Genomic DNA, 22462 nt, shown 5'->3' with positions numbered 1-22462 from the left:
TCATAGGTCTAACAGGAAAACAGGAGAAACCTAATGGAGGACCGGGGGAGGGGAAGAGGGAAAGAGAGTTGGGGAGAGAGAGGGACGCAAAACTTGAGAGACTATTGAATACTGAAAATGAACTGAGTGTTGAAGGGAAAGGGAGGAGGGGAGAAAAGAGGTGGTGGTGATGGAGGAGGGCACTTGTGGGGAAGAGCACTGGGTGTTGTATGGAAACCAATTTGACAATAAACGATTAAAAAAAATAAACATTAAAAAGTTATTTTTAAATGAGCCCTTATAATCTACAGTAGAGGAACTGGATGAAGTGATACAACAATTGTCAAACCTGAAGGAAGGGAGAACTGACACGTACTCCACAACTGTGTTAAGCAGCAAACGTCATAGGGGTCTTACACACATATACATGCGTACACACAGACAATCACATCGATGCCTATGTCACAAGACTGCCATGGGAAAATCATACCATTATCCCCAACTAACAGACTGTGAAACTGAGAACTTGAGAGATTAATTGCTTAAGGAAATAAAAGCTACTCACTACTAGGGCTACAACTCAAAGTCCATGATCTTTTTACTCTTATCATGCTATCTGAATTTCTTCATTTGAAAACAGAGGCAATAACAACCAAAGAACCTTTCTTGAGAGCTTTTTGAAATAATCAAATGACATGGTGTCCCTTAGTCAACATGTTTTAATACGAATGAAGTATTAATTAGAGTCCATAGACAGTAGTTCTTTGTTTTCATCCAAGGGTAATAGAAACTTTGGCTAAATTTAAGAAAGAATACCCCAAGAATACCATAAATGACACTATATTAATAATGTTAGCTGTATTAGCTCTTAGTTTTCATTCCTAACTGTGGGGCTTTTGAGAGCAGGACAGCTCTCCGCTGAAATGAATACTCAGTATAGTGCTGGGTACACTGTTTATGTTAATAAATTTTCATTTTATGAATTAATGGATTGCTAAATAGTAGAGGCCTTCAAGGTATTTAAATTTCCAGACAGGAAATCTGTCTAAGAAGATTAAACTGACCAGGGAAAAAAACCACCACCAAAAAACACAGCTTCAAAGGCAAATTACTACATTTGGTTTTCAAACAATCCTTTCTATTCTCCCTCATTCTTTGATGCTAATACACATAGCCATTATGATTTCCCCTGCTATCTGGCAGCCGGTATTAGAAGATTCTGACTGAATCTGTTTCCGAGAGATGAATAAGGTAATCACCAGGGGTTAAAACCAGTTTTCCTCCACGCCCCATAGGGGTAACCCCGGGTCGAACCACAAGCTTGGCCTCACATCAAGTGCCTGTACTCCCTTATTTCCAAAGGAGTTCACTCTGTTTTGGTCCTTTCCATCCTGTGTTATCATAACCTCTGCAATCAGATTAAGTTACTTCCGTTTAAAACTCCTCAGTGAGTCACCACCATTTTTCAGGATAAAATCCAAATTCCTCTGAACAGCTTACAAGGTTACATATGATTTGCATCTTACCTTCCTCTCCACTTACTTCCCTCACCACTCTCACCCCCCACCAGGCTCCACTGCCCCTCCCCATTCCGTCCTCCTGGCTCTGTACGTCCTGCTCCCACTGCTGGGGGTGCTCTCCCCTGTTCTTCCACTTGGTGCCTGATGCATAGCAAAAACCCAGTACATGTCTTGTTAGGGTTGATCATTTGTCTTTGAAAATCTCAGGGATGCATTAGGTGATAGTTTCTTAATTGCTGAGACTTAAAAATCCCTATTCATACTAATCTCTCTTAACACACACACACACACACACACACACACACACACACACACACACTTTTCACTTTTCCAAAGGACATGACTGTATTCTTACCTCATGTTTCATCTGGAAGTTCTGCACAAGGTTGAGGTCAGTGAACATCCGAATTGTGCACAGTGCCGTTTCTAGGTCAGACAGCTCAAAGTCACTGAAACTGAAGTCAGTAATTTTAAGCGTCTGAGCAGATGGTACCACAGCAACCTTAGATAAAGAGAGAAGAACAAAATGAAATAAAGCCATTAATTTTATAAAGCAGCAGTGATTCACAACGTTTTCCCGCTTTACTACAGGGAAATAGCACATTGTGTTTATTTTTTCTTTTTAATGTATACTCTAGAAATCTTTTGATATAGGAGCTACTTACGTTTTTTAAATGAATTACTGTGGGGAGGGCAGGTAACTAATATGGTTTCAGGTTAGGTGGAGAAGAGAGGCTTGAGGCTGTACCTACAACAGTAAACAGAACTAAGGACTCCAGTGATCTGGCCCATTTGTACCTCCCTAGTCTTGGTAATTCAACAGATATTTACTGAGTAATTATTCTGGACCTGTCCCAGTACTATGGGCTGGGCACCAAGTGGTGAGGAGGATAATGATAATGTTCTAAGTATTTAATTCTCAAGACAATCTTATTAAGTTGACACTCTAGCTCTAGAGGCTGACTGCCTTACCCATAATAGGCAGCTAGTTAAGGAACGGAGCCCAGCTTTGTGTCCAGGCAAACTATTCTCAGATTTGACACAATCTCTACTAGAGACGAATTCACCCAAGTCTGATCCTAAGAGTCACCTAGGGTGCTTATTAAAGAAACCTCAGTGATTCTGACTCAAAAGATCTGGAATGGTTCTTGAGAAGCCAGTTTTGTTTTTTGGAGGAGGATCTGTTTTTTAATTAGTATCATTGGTTTTGATTTGATAATCATTTAATTGTGGTAAACACCCCTGAATTCTTCAAATATACCTGGCTCTTTTTCATCAATATTTGTTTGTACTTCCTATTTCTCCTATAAAGTACCTATTTCTTTAACTGATGGACTGCTTTAAGACACAGCTCCCATCCAAAAAAGGGCTGAATGCCCTTCAGAGCAGACCCTACCTTGGGAATACCTGTTTAATTACAAGAAGTTCACTGTAATGTAATTTACTATTTATCTGTCTCCTAAGTATACTGGGATCTCTAGGCAGGACTGTATTTTTGTACCCATCTTTGTATCCATTGAGACTATTGATACAGTTTTATATTTGTTAACATGAACATTTATTAAATGAGAGGGAAAATTTTTACTCTCTTCACTTTCTATGAGTCATAAATTCCAGTTTTAAGGTCCCCAAACCTCCAAGGAGGGGGAAGCCCATTAACCTGAGTTGGAAGACTAGCCGATCTGGCAAGTGCATTCCAATCTGTTATACTATTTAAAAATGGGGAGATTTTGACAACGACAGCAGACAAGGATTTCTGGCTTCAGAAAAATCAGTCCACTCCGAGCCCCAATTCTCATGAAGCAACACTGGCCAAGGCCAAGGCGCCTTGCTCCCTCAGACTGAGAAGAACTGTCAGGCTCCTGTCTTAGATTTCCTATCGGGCCCCCGTGGGCATCAGAACTTGCAGGAGCCCCCATTCCTCCACCCCCTTGACCATGTACCCTGCCAGCACTTTAGCTGCTCTAGCCAGATTGGACGGCGATTTACCTGATGAAAAGAGGCTTTAACTTGGTGCCAGGCAGAAAGAAGACAAATTAGGAAATCTGAACCGTTTCTTCCTTTAATGTCTTTTCCTTGACTCCCTCGAAACTCCTTACTTTTCCTATGAGTCTCTAGGATATCACTACTCTGCTTTACCCCCATCTTTTGGGAAGTAAAAAGGTCAAAATAATAAAATCTCATGGAGCAGTCCACAGCTTTCCCTGGCCAGTCTTGGGGTGCTAGCCCCTGGTGCTCTGTATACCAGGCATGTTTCAACTTTAAATTAATGTCCCCCTCCTCATATTCCAAACTAAGCATCTTTTCCCAAGCCCCAAAATTCACGAGAAAATATGCATTCTGTTAGGTCAATTCCACAGGCTACTGCGTGGGCTGAAACAGGGGAAGAGAGGAGGATTTCAATGTTTAGATAAAGGGCTTCATTGTTTACCCCAGCCTCGGACATCCGAGATTGGAGCAGTCAACGGGAGTGCAGCTCGGAAGTGTGGAGGTGGGAGGAAGCCCACCTTTTAACTCCAAGCAGATTGCAGCTGCTTCCCTGAAACACCCTGCCCTCAACAGCAGAACAGATGTGTTCTTTTCCTTAGGGCGCTGTTATTCTTGTGGAAGAAGTTTTCTTTCTCTTCTTCTACAAAGGATATTCTAAAAGCTACAGAACAAAGGCAGCCAACACAGCTTGTGTCTCTTCCTTTTTACACTCTGATTCCCAGCCCCTCTACTGAGAGAAAAAGAATCTTTTGCTTGTTCCCCCACACCACACCACGACTCAACCTTTCAGGGCTGACCCAGTGGGGATGTGTAAACATTTTCCTTCGGAACCTTGTGGTCAGTGATACAGAGGTTCAGAATTCTCAAAACTGATTGCTAACAAAGCCATCGGAAAGTCAGATGTCATTTACAGCCCTTGGAAACTGCTTCTCTGACCATCACAAGACAATTCAACTTTCTGTTTTTCTTGAAAGGGTTTGGGATAAAGATGACTTCTGATAAAATATATTAGCTCTAAGTCTCACTTACCATTTTCTAAAACACAATATTCTACAGTTTACTGAGCAGAGAATAACGTTTGTGGCATTTCTGGGATAGGCTATGAATACGTAATTCTGGATTTTCACAACTGCTTCGTTTACTGACAGTTTATTTTGTTAGACTTTGCAAAGTGACTTCTGGGGGATCTATAACTTATTGCATCATGGTATTGAAGACTAGCAGAAGTCACATACTTTTAAAGATTTTATAAAGCACATTTTATAAATGTGTATGTGTTTTCTGGTTGAATAATCTGATTTGACTACCTAATCCCACTAAATACTGCTTATTCCCCCTCTACATGTGAGCATGATGCCTGGGACTGACTCCCCAGGCAAGTGTTTGTATATTTTACTACTTAATTCAAATATAGTTAAGCTCTTCTAGAGTTGGGAGTTTAATTTGTGTCAAAATAACCAAATTCGGAATGCATAAAGTACACAAAGCCCAGTAGGTTAAAGATTTAATCTGGTAAAAAGGTCAGTAGTATAATCTTGTTTTTCTTCTGAGTTCTGTAATTGGATTTGCCACTCAAACTAATGAAGAAACTAGGTTAGCTTCTATGACACTTTAGAGGGGATTCTTCATTTAAGTCGGGTTTCTATGATCCCCACTTTTTTTATGACCCTCTAGCTCCTTTTCACCATTTTTGCAAAATGTTTTTAAAAGACACAACTAACTTTGGCAGTGAAGTTCGCTAAGGGTGGAACTAAACATATCCTTGGGAGTAGGGCTGGATTGGGTTAAAGGAAGTAGTAGTATTCAGAATTTTTAAAATATTTTAATTTCTCTGTCATCATTACTCAAAACCAGTTGTTCTGAACATCATCTTGACAGATTAGGAGCTAAATATTAAATTGATCACCAGCTAACAAAATTCTGGATTACCCACCATATTTGCATTTCAGCATTAGATAATGATCATAAAAAAAGGAACTTTACAGAAAAGTGAACTACACGGTTCAAAGGTATGTTTGCTAGTAAGGACTCTAGTCCTGATACTCCATGGACTTTATCACCCTTAACAAGATGTTCAACCACTCCGTCTATATTCTCACCTGTAAGATGAGGGAGGGGGGCTGGGTTACAGTGTCTCTAAGGTTTAATATTATGAATTTATGGTGTATTTTTCTCCCCGGCCACAGGGCTCCAGGTCCTCTTATTGTCTTCTCTTTTGGAAGCAGACACCACCGATAGCACCGGTGGCATCTGAATCTTGCCAGTGACCTTCCTGTACCAGGCGCAATCTCTGTGACCCTCTCATCATTTAAGGACATGGCACCATAGCTGTTGTGGCTGTGTTGTGTTTTTCATGCTCCATTCCACACTCACGTCATTGTCAGGCTTCTTGACACATGAGAGAAGGGAATCCTCCACAACTCCTGGCTGGAGGACCACGGCCTCTGCATGAGGGCAGAGGAGGACCAGACCGGCACGCAGCAGCCTCTCTACTTAGTGCAATAATGCTCCAAATGGAAATTCGAGTTTCCTGAAATCACCATTTGTTTTTTGGGAAGAGGGGAGGTCTATACTTTTGCCGTTTGTTTTTAAGGTTAATCAATAGTCTTTCTCAATTTCAGGCCTCTTTAACTGTTTGTCCTCTGCCTAGAATGTATCCCCCAAGTTTTCACATAGCTCGTTCTTTTTTCATCCTTCCCAGCTGCACTAGGAGCACATTCACTGGTATGTCACTTCGGAAGATACTTTAGCAAGACTCCGTTAGCATCTCTTTCAACCTTCTGCTGGTGAGCCTTCATCTTCTGAAGAGTTTAGAAAACCCGATAATATACTTTCCTGACTCCTTTGCAGTTAGGGTTCCAGCTTAATTTTGGTTTCTTCAGCAAACTACAGGCATACTTTGTTTTACTGCACTTTGCAGGCATTGTGTTTGTTTGTTTTTGTAAACAATTGAAGGTTTATGGCAACCCTGCATTGAGAAATCCATCAGCACCATTTTTCCTACAGCATCTGCTCTCTTCATGTCTGTGTCCCATTTTTGTAATTTTCACAATATTTCAAGCTTTTCCATTATTCTATTTGTTATAATGATCTTTGATAAGTGATCTTTGATGTTACTACTGTAATTGCTTTGAGGTGCCACAAACCGTGCTCAGAGAAGACGGTAAATTAAAGAGTAAATGTGGTGTGTATTCTGACTGCTTCCCAGCCTGCTGTTTGCCCATCTCTCTCCCTCTCCTCAGGCCTCCTATTCCCCGAGACACAACAATATTGAAATTAGGTCAACTAATAGCCCTGCAGTGCCCTCTAAATGTTCAAGTGAAAGGATGAGCTGCACATCTCTCACTTGATATCAAAAGGTAGAAATGATTAAGCTTAGTGAGCAAAGTGTGTCAAAAGCTAAGGGAGGCCAAAAGCTAGGCCTCGTGCTCCAGTTAGCCAAGTTGTGAAAGAATAGGAAAAGTTCTTGAAGGAAATTAAAAGCACTACTCCAGCGAACACACAAATGTTAAGGAAGTGAAATAGCCTTCTTGCTGCTATGGAGAAAGCTTTAGCGGTCTGGATGGAAGATCAAACATCACCTTAAATCAAAGTCTAATCCCAGAGCAAGACCTTGACTCTCGCCAGTTCTGTGAAGGCTGAGAGGGAAGGAAGCTGCAGAAGGAAAGTCTGAAGCTTGAGGAGGTTGGTTCACGAGGTTTAAAGAAAGAAAATTCTTCATAAGATCAAAGGGCAAGGTGAAGCAGCAAGTGCTGTTGCAGCAGCTGCAGGAGGTTCTCCAGAAGATCTAGTGAAGAAAATTCAGGAAGGTGGCCACACTAAACCACAGGTTTTCAATGGAGAGGAAGCACCTTTTATTGGAAGAAGATGCCATCCAGGACTTTCATAGCTAGAGATGAGTTATTTGCAAATATCTTCTTCCATTTAGTAAGTTGCCTTTTTGTTTTCCTTGTTATGTAAAACTGTTCTTGTTTGAATTAGTCCCATTTATTTATTTTTGCTTTTGTTGCCCTTGCCTGAGGAGGTAGATGATGTCAAATTTACTGCCTATGTTTTCTTCTGGGAGTTTTATGGTTTCCATGATTACCTTTAAGTCTTTAATCCATTTTGAGTTTATTTTTCTACATGGTGTAAGAAAGTGGTCCAGTTTCATTCTTTTGCAGGTCGCTGTTCAGTTTCCTCAACACCATTTACTGAAGAGACTGTCTTTTAACCATTGTATATTCTTACCTTCTTTGTTGAAGATTAATTAACCATAGGTCAATATATTGATTGACCTCCTGACCTCAAACTTCTGACCACAGATTTCTGGACTCTCTATTCAGTTGTTATGTGTCTGTTTTTGTGCCAGTACTAAACTGTTTTGATTACTCAGCTTTGTAGTATAGTTTGAAAACAGCAAACATGATTCCTCCAGCTTTGCCCTTCCTTCTCAAGGTTGCTTTGGTTATTTGAGGCTTTTGTGGTCCTGTGCAAATTTTAGAATTAGTTGTTCAAATTCTATGAAAAATGCCATTGGAGGTGCCTGGGTGGCTCAGTCAGTTAAGCGTCCGACTCTTGTTTTCGGCTCGTGTCATGATCTCACAGTTTGTGAGTTTGAGCCCCACATTAGGCTCTGTGGGACAGTGCAGAGCCTGTTTGGGATTCTCTCTCTCTTCCCTTCCCCTGCTCTCTCTCTCAAAATAAATAAACTTTTAAAAATGCCATCGGTGGGGCGGCTGGGTGGCTCAGTTGGTTAAGCGTCTGGCTTCGGCTCAGGTCATGATCTCATGGTGGGTTTGAGCCCCACGTCAGGCTCTGTGCTAAGAGCTAGCTCAGAGCCTGGAGCCTGCTTCGGATTCTGTATTTCCCTTGCTCTCTGACCCTCCCCTGCTTGCGCTCTCTCTGTATCTCAAAAATAAATAAAAAAACATTAAAAAAATTAAAAAAAAAGATTTGTGCTTCAGAAAATTAGAATTTATTAAAAAATGCCATTGGTCTTTTGCTAAGGAATGCACTGAATCTATAAATTGCTTTGGGTAGTATAGACATTCTAACAATGTTAATTCTTCTAATCTATAAGCACAGGTAGATCCTTCCATTTATTTGTGTCCTCACTTTCTTTCATCAGTGTGTTACAGTTTTCAGAAAACAAGTCTTTTACCTCCTTGGTTAAATTTATTCCTAGGTATTTATTCTTTTTGATGTAATTGTAAATGGGATTGTTTTGTTAATTTCTCTTTCTAGTAGTTATTAATGTATAGAAATGTCACAGATTTCTATATGTTAATTTTGTATCCTATGACTTACTGAATTCATTCATTAGTTCTAACAGTTTTTTGATGGAGTTTTTAGACTTTTCTATATGGAGTATCATGTCATCAGCAAATAGTGAGTTTTACTTCTTCCTTTCCAATTTTGATTGCTGTGACTTGGACTTAGAATACTATGTTTATTCCTGATTTTAGAGAACAATTTTTCAGCTTTTCCATATTAAGTGTGATCTTTGCTCTGGGTTTGTTATATATAGCCTTTATTATGTTGAGGTATGTTCCTGCTATACTCGCTTTGTTGAGTGTTTTTATTATAATTGGGTGTTACATTTTGTCATATTTTTTTTCATCTATTGAAATGATCATAGCATTTTTACCATTTACTTTGTTAATGTGGTGTATCACACTGGTTGACTTGCAGATATTGAACCATCCTTGCATCCCTGGAATAATCACACTTGGTCATGGTATATGATCCTTTTAATGTATTGTTGAATTTGGGTTGCTAGTATTTGTTGAGCATTTTTGCATTTGTTCATAAGGAATATTGGCCTGTAATTCTTTTTTTTTTATGTGGTATCTTTGCCTGGTTTGGGTATCATGATAATGCTGGTCAGAAAGAATGAGTTTAGAAAGAGTCCCTTGTCCTCATTTTTTTTTTATTTTTTGGTAATAATTTGAGAAGAATAGCTATTAACTTTTAAGTATTTGGTAGAAGTCATTTGTGAAGACATCTGGTCTTGACTTTCATTTGTTGTAAGTTTTTTAAATTTCTGACTATATTTCATCACTGGGAATTGGTCTGTTCAGATCTCCTATTTCTTTGTCATTGATTCTTAGAAGATTGCTATATTTCTAACAACTTACACATTTTTCTAGGTTGTCATATTGCTTGACATATAAGTGTTCATAGTAGTCTCTTAAGATCCTTTGTATTTCTGTGCCACCTGTTGTAATTTCTCTTTCATTTCTAATTTTATTTGAGCCTTTGTCTTTTTTTCATGATGAGTATAGCTACAGGTTTATCTATTTTGTTTATCTTTTCAACGAATGAGTCCTTAGTTTCATTTATGTTTTCTACTGGAATTTTAGTCTTTTTCATTTGGTTCCACTCTGATCTTTATTATTTCCTTCTTTCTACCAAGTTTGGGCTTTGTTTGTTCTTTTCCTAGTTCCTTTAGGCATAAAGTTAGATTGTTTTTTGAACTTTTTCTTGCCTCCTGAGGTAGGCCTGAATGCTTTAAACTTTGCTCATAGATTGCTTTTGTTATGTCCCATAGATTTTGAAATGTTGTGTTTCCACTTTCACTTGTCTTTAGGAATTTTTTTTATTTCCTCTATGATTTGTTCATTGATCCATTGGTTGTTTAGTAGCATATTGTTTAGCCTCCACGTGTTTGTGTCTTTTCCACTTTTCTTCTTGCAGTTAATGACGAGTTCCATACTGTTGTGGCTGGAAAAGATGCTTGATATATTTGCTTGTTACATTTATTGAGACATAGTTTTATTCTGACATGGAATCTATCCTGGAAAATGTTCCATGTGCAACAGAAAAGAATGTGCATTCTGCTGTTTTTGTATGGAATGCTCTGTATATATTTAAGTCCATTTTGTCTAATGTTGTCATTTAAGAACCAATGTTACCTTACTTTCTGTCTGTATGACCTATCCATTGATGTCATGGGTGTTAAAATCTCTCATTATTGTTGTATTGCTGCCCATTTCTCCTTTTATGACTGATAATATTTGTTTTATGTAGTAAGCTGCCTTTATGTTGGATGCATAGATATTTACAAATGTCATATCCTCTTGTTGAAGTGATTCCTTAATCATTATGTCATACTTTTTCTCTTGTTACAATCTTTGTTTTAAAGTCTATTTTCCTTTTACAGCTTTTATCTGCATGAAATATCTTTTTCCATCCCTTCATTTTCAGTCTGTGTGTGTCTATTTTTTTAGAGAGAGAGAGAGAGAGAGACAGAGGGAGGGACAGAGAGAATCTTAAGCAGGCTCTATGCTTAGCATAGAGCCTAATATGGGGCTCGATCTCACGACCCTGGGATGATGAACTGAGCTGAAATGAAGAGTTGGATGCTCAACTGACTGAGCCATCCAGGCACCCCTATGTGCCTTTTTAGATCTCAAGTGACTCTCTTGAAGATAATGTATAAGTATTTTTTTTAAATCCATTCAGCCACCCTATATTTTTTGATTGGAGCATTTAGTCTATTTACATTTAATTATTGATAGGTATGTAGATATGTACTTACTGCCATTTTGTTGATTGTTTTTTGGTTGTTTTTGTAGTTCTCTGTTCCTTTTTCTCTTGCTTTCTTCCCTTATGATTTGGTGCTTTCTTTAGGGTTATGTTTTTATTCCTTATACTCAATATTTTGTGTATCTATTATAGGCATTTCATTTGTGGTTGCCATAAGGTTCATATATAACATCTTGGTATACACTAGTCTATATAAGTTGATGGTCAAAGTTTGAGCACATTCTAAAGCATGAGATTTTTACTCTCCCCAACATATTTTTGACATCATATTTTACATATATTTTGTGTATCCTTTGAATAATTATTGTAGATATAGAAAATTTTATTAATTTTGTCTTTTTTAACCTCCATAATAGTTATATGTGTACTTTTACTATATCTTTACCTACACCAGTGAGATTTTTTCTTTAATAATTTTCTTATTGCTAATTATGGCCTTTCCTTTTCCATTTAATGAAGTATCTTTAACATTTCTTATAAGGCCAGTTTAGTGGTGTCAAACTCCTTTAGATTTGGCTTATTGGAGAAACTCCTTATCTCTCCTTCAATGTTGAATGATACCGCTGCCAGGTAGAATATTCTTGTTATTGTTGTTGTTTTCCTTTCAGTAGTTTGAATATATCATACCTCTCCTTTTTTGCTGAAATAAAGTTTCTGCTGAAATATCAGCTGGTAATTTTATAGGGGCTCCCTTGTATGTAACTTGTTTTTCTCTTGCTGCTTTTAAGATTATCTTTAACTTCTGACATCTTGATTATGTGTCTGTGTGTGGGTATTTTTGGGTTCATCATTTTGAGGCTTTCTGTGATTTCTGGAGTTGGATTTTTTTTCCCTTTACCAGGTTAAAAAAGTTTTAGGGCATTATTTCTTCAAACAGGTTTTCTGTCCCTTTCTCTCTCTATCTTCTCCTTCTGGAACCCCTATAATATGAGTATTATTATGCTTAATGTTGCCCCTTAAATTCTCTTCACTTTTAAAAATCTCTTTTTATTTTTGTTCTCATCGGGTGAGTTCCACCTACCCCCATCTTAATCTTAGAGAATCTGTACTTCTGCATCTGCTGTTGATTCTCTCTAGTTTTTCATTTCAGTTATTGTATTCTTCAGCTGATAGGCTTCTTTTGTATTTTCGTTTTGTGAGAAGTTCTCATTGTACTCAATCACTCTTCTCCCACGATCAATAAGCATCATTATGACCATTTCTTTGAACTCTTTATCTGGTAGATTGTTTATGTCTTCTCTGAAGTTTTGTCTTGTTCTTTCATTTGGAACACATTCTTCTGTCTCTTCATTTTGCCTCCCAGCTCTGTGTGTTCGCTTCTATGTATTAAGCAGATCGGTTATGTGTCCTTGTCTCAAAGGAGTGACTTTATGTAGAAGGTGTCCTGTGGGGCCCTGTAGTGGAAACTCTCCTGGGTACTCATCTCAGCCAACCCCACCCTCTGGGTGTGGCAGGGTGGAGGGCCAGTCACTGTACGTGGTGGGGTGAGGTTACTTGGGAGCAGTGCCACCATCACCAAGGCCATCCATCAGGTGTGGTGGGGCAGACAGCCACCTGGGGGGTGAGGCAATTCGCAGGGCAATGCCAGGGCAGGGCAAGCAGTGCTAGCACTGTAGATGGAGTGTCAGAAATGGCACCTGCTAGGTAGCTAGGTAGAAGGGGAGTAAAAAATAGCATCCCCCAGTACTTCTGTCTCTGCAGAAAGTTCCAACAGATCCCCAAAGTAGTTCTGTGCCCTAAATTTAGTCAATTAAATTAGTCAACGAATCTCATTAACATGTAACACAGGTACTTTTCAAACGGTTGCCTCTGCTCTGGGACTCAGAGCAAGTGAGATTGTGCACACGCCTGTTAAGAATGGAGTCTTGATTTCCCGCCGTCCCCCGCTCCCCTGGACTTAAGCCTCACTGGTTTTCAAAGCCAGAGTTATGGGAGCTCATCTGCCCAGTGCAGGTTTCCTGGACCTGAAAACCCAGTGTGAGTGCTCCTCAGAGAGGGCCTTTGCAGTCGTGACACCCTCCCATTTGTGGGTTGCCATGCTGAGGAGGTGTGGGTCCTGAGTTGAGTAGACAGTCTCTGCCTCTCTGATTCTCCTGGTTGTCTTAATGCGACTTTTTCTTTATATCCTTAGTTGTGGAAAATCAGTTCTGCTAGTCTTCAAGTTGTTCTCAGAGGTAGTTGTTTTTAAACAACAAAAATTTTTTAAAACATTTATTTATTTTTTGAGAGACAAAGAGAGACAGACTGTGGGTTGGATAAGGGCAGAGAGAAAGAGAGGGAGTCTCAGATTCCAAAGCAAGCTCCAGGCTCTGAGCTGACAGCAGAGTCCGATGTGGTGCTTGAACTCACAAACTGTGAGATCATGACCTGAGCCAAAGTCGGATGCTTAATTAACCAACCGAGTCACCCAGGCGCCTTGATAGTTGTTTTATATGTAGCTGTAGTTTTGGGGTGTCCATGGGAGGCAGTGAGCTCTGGATCTTGACTGAAAATCCAAACATTCTATTTCTTGAAGCATTAATGTAGCCAAAACTGAGATTCAATCTGACCCTGCAGGTTGCTGATTCACAGTGTAGTATGAAATCACAGGCTTGCTACATCTCTTATGTGAATAACTACACATACTTTAGACTATTCTAGACATTCTAGAATGTCTCTATATTATATAATTTCACAATGTCCTACACTTTAGTTAGTGTTTTTTTCTGATTATAATCATATAATATTATATAAATATGTTATACATATAGTCCTTCACTATTCAAGTACTAAGAGGGTAGAGACTTATTTATTGTAATGTAGAGCCCACATAGAGTAGTAGGTAAATATAAATGTGTAAATGAAAATCATTTTGTGATCAAGCACCTAACCAGTTCTCCATAATATTTAATTTAATTTAATTTGGCAAAGAATTATAATACAAATGTTAATCTTAATAATGAACCATGCTGTCAGAAACAACTGATATATTATAGAATATGTTTTCTTACCTTATAGTTCAGTTATCAATTCTATTTGCTTTAAAAATTTTAAATACAGTCGGATTCTTTTCATCTGAGCAATAAGTATTTCATTACTATAATTTTTAAAAATTCAGCTTCAGCTTGTCTTAAGTCTCTTTAAGGTCTGATTCATTCACTTCCAAGAACACTGGAAACTCATGATGGGAAAGTCATGACCAAAATCTACTTTTTAGCAACTCTGGCAAGAAGCTACTTAAAATGGTCAATTCTAGATTAATGCCCTGGAGTAGAGAACCAGTTATACTTTATAAACAAAGGTTTACACTTGTTCTTACAACACATGGAGATTTTTTCTTCCAGGTATTCCACCTACCTGTGACACTTAGACAAAAATGAGTGTATACTTCATTGAAGTGCACAGCATTAGAATGGCTCAGGCAAAAAGACTTGGAACGTGATAAGGTACGTCAAGATCTTGATGCTGCTACTACTAGATTGAGAACTGATTTTCCTCCCACTGTTACCACTACTAACGATAACTAATACTTCCTGGGAACATAGGTACCAGGAACTCCAGTCACTACAATGCTGCAGGGTAAATTCTTCTATTGTTCTCTTTTTGTAGATAAAGAAACTGAGACACAGAGAAGTCACAGATTTGCCTGAGATCATGGAGCTGGAAGTTGAACCTGGTTTCTCTCTAGACCTATGCTGCGTCAACTATTAAGTTATTTCTAGCTTCATAATCATTTTAAGAAAAAAGAAAGCTGGGGCCCCTGGGTCGCGCAGTCAGTAAAGCGACTGACTCTGGCTCAGCTCATGGTCTCGCGGTTCTTGGGTTTGAGCCCTGCTTCGGGCTCTGTGCTGACAGCTCGGAGCCTGGAGCCTGCTTTGGATTCTGTGTCTCCCTCTCTCGCTGCCCCTCCCCTGCTCACGCTCTGTCTCTTATCTCTTTCAAAATTAAAGATTAAAAAAAAAGTGCAAAGTCTTGTTGAATACTGAAGGAGCTTGGGTTGCATTATTTCATGCTAGATTCATGCTAGTTTATAGGCTCTCTAAAACTCTAGATTTTTCCAGAATCTACCAACTGATTCATGCACTCAATCACTTAACAAGATATGTAAACCAGGTTCTTTTTTAGCAGGTTCAGTCACTAGATGGTAGCTATGATGATGATGATGATGATGATGATAACTTAAGAACTAACAGCCTGATGGAGAGGACAGGCACATACATAACTGAAATACAGAGTTTTTAAAGTGCAATGACACAAGTATGTTAGTAGTTTGTACACGATCCTTAACAACACAATGATAGATAATGAAGGTACACACTGAACTGCTTTTTTTCGTCACTGGTGATGGTTAATTTTGCATCTCACTTGACTAGACAGAAGGTGCTCAAATTAAACACTATTTTGGCATATGTCTGTGAAAGTATCTCCAGATGAGATTAGCACTGAATCAGTGGGCTCAGCAGACTTCCCTCTTCAGTGTGGGCGGACAACATGCGTCCCTCCAGGGCCTAAATAGAACCAGAGGTGGAGGAAGGAAGAACCTGGGACATCTCATCTCATCTTCTCAGGCCTTTGGACTTGGATTTCAACCAGCAGCTCCTCTGTCCTCAGGCCTTTAGACTCAAACTGAATGATCCCACTGGTTTTCCTGGGCCTCCATCCTTGCAGACAACAGACTGCTAGATTTCTCAGCCCCCAAAGCTGGTTGGGCCAATTCTTCGGAATAAATCTCTCTCCTACTGATTCTGTTTCTCTGGAGAACCTTAATATAGTCACCTCTTTTTCTAAAGTCAAAGAGAATCTATCCTGAGTTTTATCAGTGCTTAATAGAAGACAAACAACCTTTTTTCTAAAAATTCAACTATTTCTTATTATGAAGGCCTTTACACAAGTGTAGAGGGCGGGTGCCTCTTAGTTTACTTAAAAGAGAAATAAAACTTTATAGGGAATAATCTATTTGTAAAGTGCATAGTCTCCTTGAAACCCGAAAATCATGTATCTGTGGAAAATAATATACTTGGGTAAGGATCATTTAAAAATTATTGAGTTTCTTATTTTGGGTGGATGCCTCATGAAAAAGGTTTATATTTAGCCTGTGGCAAAGTCTCTGGTCACCTCAGAGGAAAATAAAGACATGTGGCCACTTGGCTGCACAATTTGCTCAACTGTATAATCTTTATACAAAAAAGGTCACACTGCTATCAAAGGCATTCCACCTGCCTTAGGTCTGAAGTACCAAATCGCAAGAGCTATAATAAAAATTACAAAAACAACTCCTAATTGCCAACTGTTATGACAAGGCTCCTTATTCAGAAAGTTATTTCTTAAAATAAATTTGAAAAGAAGAGCAGATACTGAACTTGGCCATCCATAAAATGTCAAATTCTTCCAATTAGCTTCGGTGTTTTATAGAGGCATTTTGTTAACATTACTCCTGATGTTTATTCATTATAAATGTTAGGAGGAAAAGAGGTTTCCCTCAACGATCCATTATTGAAGAAAACTATTTTCAGGCATAAAATGAATGTAAGATATTGGTGAGTTCACTGGTAGCTACGAGGAAGGACCTTAGTTAGGTGTCTTAAGCTCTCCCGATCAGCCCCTGATCACTACCCCACCCACTGGGGCACCAATTTATGCAGAGCAATTTGGTTCCGGGCCTTTGAATAAAGACAGTTTGACAGCCTTCACATTATACTTCACACAAGGCTAATGTCTCTCTTGTCTACCTTTCACATGCACGGAAAACATGTTTTTAAAGAAAAAAGCCACACCACTTACAAGCCTGTTAGAATTTATCTTTCTCTAAGAGGGAAGTAAATCCAAATACTTATGAGAAAGAAATCTTACTTATACAAAGGGCAGTAAATATTCAACTTAGTATGTGGAACCAAGTCTTACAGAGAATAAGTGAATAACGCACAGCAGGGCTGGAGCAGCATATTTTCCTCAATAACTATATCAACATGTTTTATGATTTTTCCGTCTTCCTGACATTATATAAATGTGACATTTTATTTATTTAGTTAGTTAGTTTTAAATATTTTTATTTACTTTTGAGAGAGAGAGAGAGAGAGAGAGAGAGAGAGCATGAGCTTGGGAGGGACAGAGGGACTGGGAGGCAGAGGATCCAAAGCAGGCTCTGCAGAGAGGAGAGAATCCGATGCAGGGTTCGAACTCACGAACTCTAAGATCATACCTGAGCCAAAGTTGGACACTCAACTGACTGAGCCACCCAGGTGCCCCTAAATGTGATCTTTTTAATCTTAATGGCAAAGAGGCACAGAATATAAAAATGAATGAGCATACCAGTTTTCAAAACCATGTAAAGATGACACATGGTAATGCCAAGATTCTGATAATATATACATATAAGTAAAACTCTCAGGGCAAATTTACAACTAAGTTAGGAATGATAAACAGAGATCTGGCTAACAGCTAGTTAGTATATAAGAAGCTCAGAAATGGTGCCAATATCCTCTGGAGCTAAGATTACTATTGGAAGTAATCTACTAGTAAAATCAAAGCAGCAAAGATAAGATTAGCTTGCCAAAGGAAAGCAGGAAGACTCAAACAGAATCTACTAAGTCTTGCCAATGTGGAAAAGATACAGCCCAGTTAATGTTATAGACCTCTATAACACTGGATGTATCCAACTGATGGTGTAAAGGAAGCCCAAGGGACCCAGATGGTTTCAGGGTAATTGTAGCACTGTTTGAGGAAGAGGGTGCCTCACGGATACCAGAGGTTACTTCAGTTCAGTGACACTGGTTATCAAAATCATAATATCTTCTTTGTTATTATTGGCTCAAAATTTTCTATTGATAACTTGATTATCCATATATAGATTTTCCCCCAAAGTGGAGGAATGTGATGATCATCTTGATACAAGAAATTAGATCTATACCCCACTATTGCCTTGGGCATCGGGGATTTGAGTCAGGCACATGTTTCTCCCCTTTGCTGCTGTCACCGCAGCAGGAACACACACCTGATCGAAAAAGTTCATGTCAAGTTTCTGGCTCTGAAAGAATAAGGTCAAGATGAAGTAAATTCTGCTCTAGGAAATCCTGCCTCAGAGGTTAGCTTCTCCCTCTCCCACTATTTTGATGCAGAAAACCTTTGAGGATCACAAAAGGGTCTGAGTTTGCTTTTAGATACATTCCATATGATTACAGACCCTGCCATAAAGCAGAAGCTGTGAAGACTGAACTGAATAAGCACTGACTCCACGACAACTGAGAAGCATATTTCAAAAAACTAAACTCGAATACATATTTATTTACTGCTCTTCTAACAAAAGAGGAAAGCAGAAAGTGTAACCAATCGACCAAATATTCAGTTAACTGGTCATAAACACTGATTTCATTCTGATGTCTTCACTAATAATTTTCTAATAACCACTGCAAGGTACCTGGGGTCCATTTATTTTTATCTCAACAACTTGTGACTAAGGATCATTAAAGGCATATGGCAAAATGCTTACTTTAAGGCCCTATTTCTGCTATACCTGATTTTAAGGCAAGAGAAATTAGATTAAAAACTACTTTAGTTTTACTTTAAAACAAGGAGGGAAAATAAGGATTTTGAGTTTCCTATCAATTTTGTTATACTTTTGTTATAATTAGAGAACTTTAAAAAAAAACAGGCATAATTATTTAGTATGCCTGAATACATTATTTAATTCTCTCCAGAACTAATTTGTAAAAGTAAAAGTGAAGAAAACATGAGGCAGCTTTTCAATTTATTTTAGGTCTTAAATTGAGATAAAGAATCAGATACACGACAAAGACAGCAACGCTGGTCGCGGCTGGACGATGCAGACACCTGTGCAGTAGGGGCTGTAGAGGAATTTTTATGAGGTTGATGGAAAAGCAGTATTGAATTCAGTTGTTGAATTTCAACCAATTTAAATAAATTAGTTGACCTACAAGTGGTGTGACCCTAAATTTCTCAATGCAGCTGCCAGAAATCTATTTTCCAAGTGAAACAACAGATGGTTTTGAACAATACTGCAATATAGCAATTTTCAGTTATTCCAAAGTGTTTTTCTCTTGCTAAAATTATAAAAATCACTGAGAAAATAATTTGCAGATTTTTTTCTGAAAGATTGGTATTTTCAAGGTGAAAGGCAAAGTTTAATATCCTAGTGATTTTTTAAGCATTATCTTTAGAAATTGCTCTATTTGCTACTTTTTATTTATCTAAAACAACACGTGGCAGAGGGTAACCTTGCCCTCATTTTAGAACTGATTTAATACTCCCACAGTGCCCTCAAGCACGTCAAGATGTATCTTTCCAAGTGATAATTTCCAACTCACAGTAATGCATTTAGTTCAAAACTTCATCATTCTGGGAGGATTAGACCAAAGGCCAATTAAGCCTGATGTGAAAGATATTTAAAACCTATAAACCTAGTGTAAATAATTGAAAAACTGTTCATTTTTTTCAAATACCATCATGAACAAAATAAAGAAAGCCCATCCCGAATGAGGCCAACCCAAAAGAAGCTTAACCTTGCAGGTGAACATCCCAAGTTGTTTAAACTGATCTTGGCAAATGATTCTGCTGTCTAGTCACTGATTTAATTAAGAACATCTGTAAGTCCTCATCCTTCCTTCTCTTCCAGCTCATTATCTCTCCAGAGCCATGCAGGGGAGTGTGGGCTCTGGACCTGGGCTGCTTGGAGTTAGCACCTGCACCATCACTTACGACCCGTGAGATCCTGAGTAGGACAACCTAAAGCCTGTCAATCTCAAATTGCTCAACTTCCACATGCTAACCGTACCAACCTGCTGGGGTTGCTGTGGACACACAAGGAACTTCAAACATGCCGGGTATAAGGTAAGTGCTCAATAAATGTAGTATTCTCATTATTATTACTATCATCGCTTCCCTCTTGTCTCGCTCAATGCCTAGGCTGCTCCAAGGACCAGGTCTCTTCCCTGTCTTGCACCCCCTCATCGCCCTACCTTCACCCTCTGTCCAGGAGCAAACTGGTTCTCTTGCTTGTGAGCAAGCCTTGCCACACAGCACAAAGCAAACCGAAACAAAAACTTCAGCCAGCACTTTGCATAACTACTTCTCCACCCCTTCTTTTACACAAAACGTATCTTTTAAAACCAGTCTGTATTTGTTTCCTTCATTTTGTCACCATTTAGTCTTAACTCTTGCAGTTTTACTCTGAAAGCTGCTGTCTGAACAATCACATGATTGCAGAGTACAGCAGCCTTCCTCAGTCCTATTTCTCAACCTTCTATAACCGATGGGACCTCCTGCTTTTTTCAAACTTTGGCCTTTGGCACCACTGCCGCATCCTAAATCCTCCTCCCTGTTAAACGACCACATCTCTACCTCAGCCGGATTCTTTTCCCACTCCTTCCACAGGAACCCAGATTCCCAGAAGCTCGGCCTTCGGTCTTCTAGGCCCCTCTCCCAACCACTCTACCCCACAGGAATGCCCCAAATTGCAAGGCGGGACCTGCAAATCGCCACCTCTGGCTCAGCCCCTGCCCACTCCAGTCCTGCCTGTCCTGATTACTGAAGATGCCCATTTGGCTGTTCCAGCAGCGCCTCACACTTACCATGCTCTAAGTCAAGCCAAGTTTGCCTTCTTAATATTTCCACTTTTGTTCATTCATGGCACCACCATCATTTTAATTATGGAGGTCAAAACATTTCAATCATCTTTACTCTTCTCTGTCCCTAACAGCTCATAACAGACGGCCCAGGATGCATGGGCTCTGGAACCAGACTGTGTGAGTGTGTATCCTGATCTCTCCACTTTCTGCCAGTGTGACCTTGAGCAAGTCACCTGACTTCTCTAGCTTCAGCGTGGCCTCCTAACACAGCTGTGCAGTTTACATAGAAAATGTAGGCAAGGCCACAGAGGGTTGGCATTTGGCCAGCTGTGATGACGATGACAATGAAAAAGAATCTCAGTGACACGTTCACACCCTTCTCATTCTCTACAGACTCTCGTCACATCTCACATAGACCGTACCCGTGTTGTCTCAAGTAAATTTCAACTCCGAAGGCCAGCCTTTGCTGTAAATGTGTAAGTGCCTCAAATTTTCATTAATCTCAACCAAGACCGAGAACATTTAACATTCTACTTACATATCTGTGTGCTTTTTTCCTCATAGCATACTAAATAACAATGTAATGACACTTCAGGAACTGACCTGATTTGAACCCCATTTCAAATACCATTCCTTAAGCCATGTGGTCAGACATTAAAAGCACTCTCAATTCTCAATAATGCAGAGCAGATTATTGATTACAAACTCTAAAATCTTTGTTGTCATTACCCTAACCAAACAACCACTTCGCAGTCTGTCACGTGTTCACATTTCCCCCAGGAAATGAAAAGTAACTTTAGTTTTGGCCTATGAAAGATGTACATTATTGAAAAAAGAAATCAGAATCATATAATGCACTATGTTATCTTTTGTTTTGTATCATCAGTGACTCTTTAGCCCCACAAGAAAGTAGAACTGATTAAATATTTTTATAAATGTCCATCTAAATATTTACAATTAATTAAATGAGACCATTGCTGGGATGTGTGGGTGGCTCAGTCAGTTAAATGCCCGACTCTTGGTTTCAGCTCAGGTCATGATCTCACAGTTCAAGGGTTTGAGCCCTGCATTAGGCTCCACGTTGATGGTGGCAGAGCCTGGTTTGGATTCTCTTTCTCCCTCTCTCTGCTATTTTCCTGCTCACTCTCTGTTTCTCTCTCAAAATAAATGAAAATTTAATAATAATAATAAAATTAAAAAAATGGGATCATTGCATTGGAAGTAGTTATCCTAAGAGAAGCATGTTTATGCATTAACTAAATGTCTGCAGTCAGTCACTTTTACAAAGAAAGAATTACCGCTAAGGATTGGAGCTCTCTCGTTTCCTCCTCTGCTGCTGAAGCATGATATGACAGAACCTACAGGGTGAGAAACAAAGGAAGACAGGTTATCCAAGAGAGAACTGCTGAATGCAGACTACAGTCTCAAGCTCGGGATTCTGCTAAAACTTCCTGGAGAGATCACTAGACACCTCAGAATGTCAAACCTTGGTTGCCGTTTTCTCAACAGAGAGAACAATCCCAGACTCTGACTCAATTGCTTATTTCAGAAGACAAAAAGTTATACTCTGTGTGTTCAGAGACAGTCTTGTCACTTTTATTTTGACGCTGTTGATATAAGGAACAGATTATTTATAAGCCATGCTCCTGGATCAGAGTTGGCAGGAAATTGATTTTGTGCTTTTTTCTTTTGGCACTGCTTTTTAAAAAATAATGCTGACTTCAGTTATTTTTACTTGTGTACAGAATTATGAAAAAATCTTTCGCATTAAGTGACATTTTAACATTGGTATTTGGAAAGCAAGTAGTCTAGAAGTGGCTCTCAGAGGAAGACTGCAACTACTCTAGAATTTTATAAAGAAAAATGGCATGGCTAGAACATATT

General features: G+C 39.0%; 1 protein-coding gene across 1 annotated transcript in view; it reads right to left on the bottom strand.

Moving 5' to 3' along the window:
* Window positions 1-22462, bottom strand: part of PDE5A (phosphodiesterase 5A) — a 145019-nt gene that overhangs the window by 36300 nt on the left and 86257 nt on the right. Inside the window, exons 11-12 of the mRNA XM_029941509.1 lie at window positions 21877-21936; window positions 1855-2001 (exon numbers count right to left, since the gene is read on the bottom strand). Coding sequence (XP_029797369.1) covers window positions 1855-2001; window positions 21877-21936 — 207 coding nt within the window. The remainder of the gene's footprint in view (window positions 1-1854; window positions 2002-21876; window positions 21937-22462) is intronic.

Source organism: Suricata suricatta, chromosome 1 (assembly GCF_006229205.1).
Source record: "Suricata suricatta isolate VVHF042 chromosome 1, meerkat_22Aug2017_6uvM2_HiC, whole genome shotgun sequence".
Classification (NCBI taxonomy): domain Eukaryota; kingdom Metazoa; phylum Chordata; class Mammalia; order Carnivora; family Herpestidae; genus Suricata; species Suricata suricatta.
This window is presented reverse-complemented; position numbering and strand designations above follow the sequence as displayed.